The sequence below is a fragment of the Labrus mixtus genome, chromosome 3 (genome assembly GCF_963584025.1).
Source record: "Labrus mixtus chromosome 3, fLabMix1.1, whole genome shotgun sequence".
In the NCBI taxonomy this organism is placed as follows: Eukaryota; Metazoa; Chordata; class Actinopteri; order Labriformes; family Labridae; genus Labrus; species Labrus mixtus.
The window spans coordinates 21196981-21206638 of record NC_083614.1 but is presented as its reverse complement, the minus strand read 5'-3'; the positions used below and the strand labels follow the sequence as shown (position 1 = coordinate 21206638).

The following is a 9658-nucleotide window of genomic DNA, read 5'->3' as shown; positions in this document are numbered from 1 at the left end:
TCTGTTTTTTTATCATAGGCCTATTTATTTAGTCTTAAGAAAAACGTGCCTTTTATAGGCCTAATGGTAGGCTTAACCATAGTAAGGTGTGCAAATATGTACAAAATATGAATTCCATTATTATATTCCATTAGCTCAATGGATTGAGATCCTATCTGGTGTACCAAACACTGTTTTGGGGGCTTTCGCCTACTGCCGGTTTGATTCCAACTTGTGCAAAAGACCAATTGATGTGTCGAATTTTGGGTTTACATCAACCTTTGCATAGATTACGCCAGATTTATTTTACTTTTGTGCCTTGTGTTCAAGCCAAAAAATTGGTCATTATGGGTTTCCGGCTTGTTGCACCCACAGCAAAGGCTATTTGTTTTTCTGTGGCATGAGGACATGAAGGTGGCTGAATGAAAATCACTACATAAAGTGATAAGTAAAGGGACTCATTGAAATTTAAATAAATGGTATTATTAGATTAATATCCAGGTTTTGTAATGACTGAGACATCAAGATATCAACTGTGATCAAGATTTCCAGTTGATGAGGTTACTCATCTTCCAGCACCAATCTTATTGGGTATTTCAGAAATCAGCCTGCAACTTTCTTTTATATCGCAGTCAATGGTTATTCAAGTTTGAGGATCAGGCAAAAGGTTCACTGTATCTTTATAAGATTATGGATGATTTAGAGTTTTAGTAAAGACTGTAACCGTTGCCCCATGTTTCAAAGGTCTATGGTGAAACAGGCACCCTGACAGGGTCAAGTAGTTTTTTTAATATGCATGAAAAAAACATTTACTGGACCTTTACCGTGCTAAACTGTTTTCCACAAATTCCCCAAATCCCAATGCTGTGAACTCTCTCTTGAAAAATCATAATATGGGAACTACATAATTGGTGAAAAGTGGTTTGCAACCTCCCTCACTACTGTTTGGTTCTGGGTTTAATCCGGGCCTGCTGCCTTTGTGGAGCTAAAATGTTTTTTGTCACGCTCCCAGAAATGAAGGACCATGCAGAAGAAAGAACCCCTCTGCTTCCACCTCATCCACCACTTACACATCTTAACCACATGGTGACAGCAGAGAGTTGATATACCTTCGTTCTTCATGTTCCAGTTTACAAGACTTGGTTTTAACACTAGGTGGCAGTGGTGGGTGGAAAGAGTGATAACACACTGAAACAGTAAATATAATCAACAATAATTGTTGGGTGTGGTAGTGGATGACTGACTGGTGAGTAATTGTCTTTGTGTAACACACATACACACATATTACTGCTGGGTTTATAAGTCTTCCTTCTTCTGTGCTGTTCAGGGGCATTATAAGGCACTTTAGATTCTTTGGAAATGTAATGGGATGCTGAGATATAAGAATGACTATGAATTAATGTTGTGTCGAGACTCGAGAATGTCTGTATAATCATATTCCCTTGCTGTATAGTTGAAGGCTTAAATACACTGTCCCTTAGGGTAGCAGCTACACATTTCTCTAAGAGGTTAATATTTAAATGTACTCTGAAAACAACTTTGCATTGTAGTCTACCACAAAAATACACACTTAAATTAAATATAATTTCTCATAATTAAAGTAATATAAATCACACAATTAAACTGAACTTATATTGATCATACCCAGACATGAAAAGATGCTTATTTAAAGCTCGTAAAACTGGAGGTGAAAATAGTCTGATTCTTTTTATATCAAATAGAAGTTCTTTATTAAGAACATTTATTTAAAAAAAGGTTTAAATATGAGTGAAACTTTTATTGACCCCTAGGGAATTTACCTTGCACAGAGAGCATAAAAACACAACATAAGTGATAATAAACATCAACAACCATACAGGACAGCATTTAAACAAAATCATTTAAAACATTTTTTAAATACATTAAAAAAGGATTACATGAATGCTTGGTCGTACAAACTATGACTAAGAGCTCAGACCTGCTGCAGCCTGAAAAACACATAATGACGTAAAGAAGGCGGATCAGAAGATTTCTCACAGTGACGCATTGTTCATCCAGTTTTTTCTATACCTTGCAAAAATGTACCCATTGGAGCCTTTAAGAGTTTTTTTTTTTTTTTATTGAATTCTTTCCTGAAAGAAACAGAAAATTGATGACGTGGTTTATTCCCAGTATGCAAGAAGAGAACTGCACTCAGAAGTTTAGCTTTCCAAAGTATCCAATACATAGATAGAAGTCTGGAGATGAACACATTCAGAGAAAGAAGCTTCTGACTCATGTCATACCAAATCTATTAGTTAGTCACCCAATCATCTGACGTCTCTGTTGTTTATGTAACACAACAAAAATATTTTGTCATTCCCTGGCCCGGAGTTTAAGGTTCCTCTGAAAATTACAAACCTCAAACAAGATCTGATTTGAAGTTAGAAAATACAGAGGCCATCCAGAGGTCAAACCAGACCCTTTTAGGTAAAAAAAAAATCAACCAGAGGAGCTATTCCACATTTTTTCAACCTGAATGATGCGTTATCAGATTAAGTAATCTCGTAAAACCTTGAATGGGGAAATTGGATCCACATGGCGGCACCTGTAAACATGGAGAAAAAAAACAACGCTCCATGATCTCTGGTGCGGAACCTGCTGAAACGCTGCATGGCTGAAGGAAAAGACGTTTCTGGAAATATTGAATAACTACTTTGAGCTTTAAGAACACAGGTAGAGTTGTTCTTCTGGTCAATGGTGTAGATAACTAAATAGATTTCTTTATTGAAGGTTGTTATTTTGTAATGATCACCACTCATAGCCATGTTTAACCTATGTGTTCCCATCTTCACCCCTTCTGACCTGCATGAAACAAACCTAGGACATCTGTACACCTGCAGAACATCTGTAATGAAACTAAACTCCAGGCCAACTTAATTTCAAACGTGTTGTGTTTGCCAAACACAACACTGAGTCAGAATCTTAAGAGAGGTGAAAGTTACGTAAGGAATATGAAGACGTGCTCTGACAAGGACACAGTTATGGCATAAAACAGAAGAGAGTTGGGATACATTCATTAAAAAAGAAAAAGAAAACTGAGTTGACTTTAGGATGTATGATTTTGTATTACATACTTGATTTAGAATCTAAGATCTTCTGTTTCAGGGTTGACAGAGGACGAGCTGCATGCTAGAGTTGCTTGAAAATAATCTGTATCATAATAATAATAATAATAATAAGCAGTCTTCAAAAAGACTACTTGGTGGTCTTGGAGCTGTTTTCAGGAGACATTTTGACATGCTGAAGACATTCAAGGTTAAAGGTTTCTTTATTGGTACCTAGAAAGGTTAATTTGCTGACCCACTGCAAGTCGCTGCATGAGCGTGCACGCCCGGTAAGTCTTGAGATAAAAACAATTATGGCTGAATTCTATTTAGCTGCTCCAGTTTGAGGGTCCTGGTTTGGTACATGCTGGTTCAGTCCCTCCCTTCCATGACTTAATGGGGCGTTTGAATTAACCAGAACAATTGTGAGGAACATCTACTGATACTTAAACTTTAACTGATGTTTGGAGAAATGGACAATCTTATATTCTTATGATCACACCTGTTTACTTTTACTTTTTTTAATTATTTGCCTGAAATGGTTATCAGTTGTGGAAATAGTTCTGACTTACTTTTAGAATACGTATGATGAAGAGAATGACCCGTGGCTACAGGAAGCTCAGTATTTTTTAACCCCGTTTGTAATGTTAACATTGACATGTGATCAAAAGTAATGAAATGCAATAAACACAACATAAAGGCATTCACTTAATAAAACAGTTATTTATTTTGGACTGAAAACTAAAATTGTCTGAACAGCACATTACAAGGGCATTGTTAAGATTTTCTCTCCAAGGCTCAGTGATCACTTTCATACAGTACACTTGGCATGTACACAGCATCTCCTTCAAACTACAGAAAAACAGAACAAAAGAAGAAGAAATAAGCCCCTTTTGCAAAAAAAAAAAAAAAAAAGGAAAAAAAAAAGCAAATTATAGAGAGCATCTTGTAGAAAGATGACTGATTGTACAATTACCAAGCATTTTGGTTTGGTTCTAAGCCACAGAGAAAGAAGCCGGACCGCCTGACTACAACAGACGATGACGGCACAGGAGGCACAAAAGACGTGACACAGACAGGACATCCCATAATATGTTCACACAATCCACTGGGTTCCAGCTTTAAAGTGTAAATTGTTTAAATCGTTTCCTTTTGTTTTTCTTGCAGAGACTAGTTGTTTGTATTTTATTTGTGTGTAAGCGAAGTGTTGGTACACTACAATCAAAATCTAAATGCTGCATTCATTAAATACAACAAAACCTTTTCTCTGCATCGGAAATTTTCAACACAGCATTAACATGAAAACTCAAAAGATGGCTCCTTTTTTCTGACTCATATTTTGTGCACAAGGCCCTCCCCTCTACCCGACACAATCATCTCTCCATTCTTTCTCCTCCCTCCACTCATTGTTCCCTTTCTCTTTCATGACCTCTTTCACAACCTTTCACAGACTTGACAGGAAAAAAAATAAGAGTGCTGGATAAAAACATGAGGTAAGAAAGTGGTTTGATTATAGATCATGCAGAGCATGCAAAACAGGGACAAAAAAATATATATAGGTAGGGAAAGTGTAGAAAAAAATGTGTGCATTTAAAAATGGAAAAAAAAAATAGACTTACACAGCTTTCTGTCTTTGGTTATAAAGTAGGTCAAAATTTTCACAGCTTTTCATCCGCCAAAAACCAAACTCTCAAATTGATTTCTGTTATGACAAAGAAATTATTTTAAAAAAGGGTAAATTTATATTTCTCTTTATGGAAACATCCCATCACAACAGAACAACAGGTGTTCTCGTGTACAAACCCTCCTTGCTCTCAATACATTACACTTCACAAAATATACATTCAACCTGGGTTTCACCTAATGTACGTTGGCCTTTAGTGTTAGCACTATTTCATGAGAAGATTTTTTTTTTTATCATGGAACTTATTGCCTACTTATTGAGCTCTACTTGTTGCAAAAGTCTACCAAAATGTTAATACCTGACAGCTTCTAAAATACCAAAAGACCAAAGAGAAAGGTTTGTTTTTTTGTGTGTTTTTAATAAGTATCTCCATGACATTGTTCATTTACATTGTGAAAATAGCAGCCCTGAAATAAATAAATGCAAATACTAAAACTGAACTAATGAAAAAAAGTATTAGGATTCATGTCAAAGTACGGTGGCTCCGAGAAAAACAACACAAGCTTTGTTGCAGCATATAACAAGCCGAGGCTCTCGACTCAATCTGCCCAAGCTGAGGCACCCACTGGCATCATCCTCCTCCTCTTCAACTAGAGGAGGGAGGACCAATCTCTCCCTCTGCTCCCCTTCTCTTCTCTGGCTTCTCCGTATACCAGAGGATTGAGTGGGGATGGGGACGCTGGGAGGACAGTCCCTGCTGGATGTTTCAGCACCATCAACACCTCTCGGGGTCACACCGCCCTCTTCAGCCACGTGTTGCCCTGACAAACTCAGCTCTCTGTGAACTTTGACACCTGTCTCGCGCACAAGAACAGCATGCACTTTTTAAATGGTGTGCTTCGGCTCTTCTGGCCCTTCTTCTCTCAGCCAATCACAGGGACAGAATAAGACTCTTCAGGGGTGGTTATTGTCTTTATAAAGTGTCGGCCTGATGATGGCGGCATGCACACACTGAAGCATGGCTCTTGGCGGCAAACAAAGATGTTAATTCTTCCTTAAATGGAGCATATTGAACGCAGAGCCAAGCCTTTTTGCTTTATGGAGCAGAGTTATGGTAGCAGTTGTTTTCTTTGCTAACAGGATCTCTAACTCCTGTATGCAGGTGGTGTGTGTATGTTCTGGGGTAATGGAGAGAGGATCACGCCGACGTGATGTTGGGCTGAGACGGGACGTTCTGATTCCCCTCGTGGTGAACCGGGGGGGCGGTGGTAATGTTGTTGTTGTTGTTGTTTGTGACTAGCGGTTGCTGCTGCTGCTGCTGCTGCTGCTGAAGAGGTGACGACGTGCCGCTCCCCTGGTTCAGCTGACTGGACAGATGGCCGAGCTGCTCCGTGTTGGCGAGCGACTTCAGCACGGCGTTCTCGTGCTCCAGCAAAGAGTTCCTCTCATACAGCTCCTTGATGTGCTCCTTCAACACCTCGACCTCCTCGCGAACTGCGTACATTAGGTGGCTCTTCACCAAGTCCTGGAGGCGAAAGAAGGAAAACTAAGATTAGCAACATAAAGATAAAGAGATAAAGATAAAGATAAACTTTATTGATCCCCCATGGGGGACATTTTTGCGTTACAACAGCTCAAGAAAACAGGAAACAGTAACGAGAAGAACAGAGACTAGAAACTGTTTGAAATAAAGACGGATTCCTTCGACTAACAAAGGGGAGCATAGTATGTCAGCTCAGATCTTAACATGGAAAACATGACCTGTTTTTGATACAATCTTTCACGCTTAGATGAGTCAGCCATGAGGGTTTTTATAAAATTGACTTAAAAGAGGTCAACTGTCAATCAAACTGCAGAGACCTGATTTCTGGAGTGGTTATTTTTTTTAAAAGCCAACTGAAATCAGGTTCTAAACAGGAAATGCAGATGTTTTTATCAACTGAATACAGAACTATTTCTCTTTATTGAAAGTTCCTCTAATTATTTTTTTCTATTTATCATCCATTTATGTCTTTGCCCTGATTCTGGTCTAGTTCACAATACAGTCTTGCAGAGAATGGGTGTCACCGACCCACATTTAACGCTCCTACATGTGTGGAAAGAACTCACCATTGCCTGCTCAATCTTGTTATCGATGGCGACAACGCTGGCACCGGACGCACTGCGGAGAGAAAGAGGAGAGAGATCTGTCAAGATACACATCTTTACCCATTTAGATCAATATCAGCTCTTTCACATTTACTGTATGCCAAATCTGTTTATTGAGCAGCAAACAGGATCTCACAGGATGTCACGGGCATAATGGTTCCAAGAGAATCAAATGAAAAGATTTCCCCAAAACACAGACCATATATACTAAGTGTATTTGATCAAGATCACATCGTTTCAAAACATATAAAGAGACACAGCTCTGTGTAAATGAAGACAAAGAGGGAAGTGACAAACAGGGTCAGACTACACTAATCGCCATAACTGAGACTTGGTTCAAAATAAAGGGGGAAATGATCCAGTGGTCCCCAGCATGTGAAAACAGTTCAATACAACCTGGACTTTACACCCACATGTACATGTATGTTTTTTTTGTTCTGAATCGATCGAAGTAAGAGATAAAGTGGAATGTTGACATATTGTCGTTTTTGGACTTCATTTCTGTCACGGTAATATTAGTTGTGAACACCAATTATGTTTTATTTTGGAGATCATAGGAAGGTGTGGCTGCATAAAGAAATCCACCTTGTGTAAATTTCCATTCAGACAGCAGCCATTGAAGAACTGTACGTGATGCCTGTCATGCATAAAACCAGGTGTCAGACTGGTGATTCAAGTACATTAATAAAATAGACCGTCATTTGTGAATCACTGCATGATCACACTCATAAATAGGTGACCTAATAAATGACCTCACATAACACCTGTCTGGAGGGATTATTAAGCATAGACACAAAGGACAACAGAGTAAATACAATGATGTTTATCTATCAGATTTCACCAACACTTTGTTGAGGTTCAGGAAATAAAAATGCTCCAAAAGATTTTAAAATAAAAACGACATCTCAGCTTTGCTTTTGTTCAGCAGTGCTTGACTCCTCTGTGATACAAACACCACGCACAGACTGCATGGCTCCTCTCATGCGGGAGTGTTACTGCGGGTGTGGCTGATGTCGCCATCAGCGAGCTGTTTATGTTATCGGCCAAATCTCATTGTCAGTCATCCTTTGTACAAACTCGTTTTATCGTCTCCTGGTGAAATGTGAAGCAGCCTCACAGCCTGTACGCGAGTCCCCCACTTTAACACGATGGTGGCGCAACATTTTCTTACCACCGCCCTGCCCCCTCTGCGAGGAAAGAAAGGCACCACCAGCATTTCCCCACTTCACACATTTTCAAAGACGATTAACTCACTTAGCCAAGCTAAAGATCCACGTGCAACAAATCGATGCCAAGATCAAGGATTTACTTCGCGCAAGGTCTAACAACCATAAATCCTTATCCGTCTCAGCGAGATCTTGCACAATCGCCGTCCTGCTCGCATGTGGACGCAAAAACGGGAGAGAGAGAAAGACACGGCAGGGCACGTTTTTCATGCCGCTAGACGGAGCTCTGGCATCAGGGAACATGATGTGCAGAGGGTCCAAGGATCATAATAGTTAACACATAGTTAATCACATAGTTAAAACTCAACAAAAACGGCGAATATATCATTCTAGGATTTGAAAATATGTTAATATTGCAGAGAGGAGATTTGAAGGGAATGAAATGTTCTCGTGTTGTCGTATTTTGAGAAGTAAAAGTAGTCTGATCTGTGTAAACATGATGGAGCAAGTAGTCCCAACTTTGAAAACTTAAGTGATAGAGTGCAACACACATTGCTTTGATTGATATAAAACATATAAAGGGGAGTTAGACGTCTGCTTCACAACATTGTCAGCATTAAAAAATGTCTCCATAAGGAGCGTGTATGCTCCATCGTGTGTGTGTGTGTGTGCAGCAGCGCACGTACAGCGTGTTGTGGGCAGCACGCCCCCTCCCCCCCCCGGGGGGAGACGACCTACTAAACAAACAGCAAACAGATGCCACGCTTCAAGAAAAAAGAAAAAAAACACATGTTGGAGTGACACAACACAACCAGAGAAAAGACATAAAATGACCTGCATACAAATACAGCTGAGGGGGAAAAACTGCCAACACGTGGGACACAAACAGTGAGAGCAACTTCATACCAAGAGACAAGAGTTCATGTTTATGTGTCAATGTTCTCTGTGTAAAATACGAAGTACACAAAGGAATAATAACTAGCATCAGGACTAATTTGAGTTAACTATTCCGACAACAGGCACATGGTAAAATGAGTTTTTTAAAGTCTATTACCTGGCACATCTCGGTCTGTAGGACATCAAACGTCCTGAATACGTCGGTGAGCTCCCCGGTGAGCAGGGCAGACTGTAGTTCATTTTACAGCGCATGTTGATTTTTTTTTATTTCTACAAAGTTTTCTCCTACCGTCAACTCCTGTGAGTGTTAAAACACGTACTACTCTTGTTTGAGAGGGAGCCGAGTTGAGTCTTTAAAACTACTGGCCTTGGTCACATGGAGAGAAAACAAAGGGGCGGAGTTCTCCCTCCTCCTGTCTGCTCCATGTATCGCCTGCAACAGTCTAACACGTTTTTTCACTTCCATGAATTATACACTTAAAGCCTAATTTAAAAGAAAAAGGAGACACGTGTTTTCTTGTACTAATCGTCTGGATGACCCTGTTTCTGTTTGACAGGAGACACTTTTACACCAATTGAGTTGGGTGAAGGTTTTGTTCATCTCATTAGATTTATTTAGTTACTATTTCAGTTATTAAGTCTATATATTTGCAGTTTTATAGAACCAGGAGGGTTTTTTTTAAATCACCTTTCTCCCATGGGCGGTTCTAGGCAGGGGCCAGCAGGGGCCAGTGCCCCTGTAACAATGAGATTGGTCCCCCCTGTGGCCACCCCTCCAA

At 39.6% G+C, this 9658-nt stretch overlaps 1 protein-coding gene across 1 annotated transcript in view; it reads right to left on the bottom strand.

Moving 5' to 3' along the window:
• Window positions 1-3747: 3747 nt before the first annotated feature.
• tsc22d2 (TSC22 domain family 2) overlaps window positions 3748-9658 on the bottom strand; it is a 35609-nt gene continuing 29698 nt past the window's right edge. Inside the window, exons 2-3 of the mRNA XM_061033727.1 lie at window positions 6778-6829; window positions 3748-6193 (exon numbers count right to left, since the gene is read on the bottom strand). Of these exons, the coding sequence (XP_060889710.1) occupies window positions 5867-6193; window positions 6778-6829 (379 nt within the window). The 3' untranslated portion in view covers window positions 3748-5866. The remainder of the gene's footprint in view (window positions 6194-6777; window positions 6830-9658) is intronic.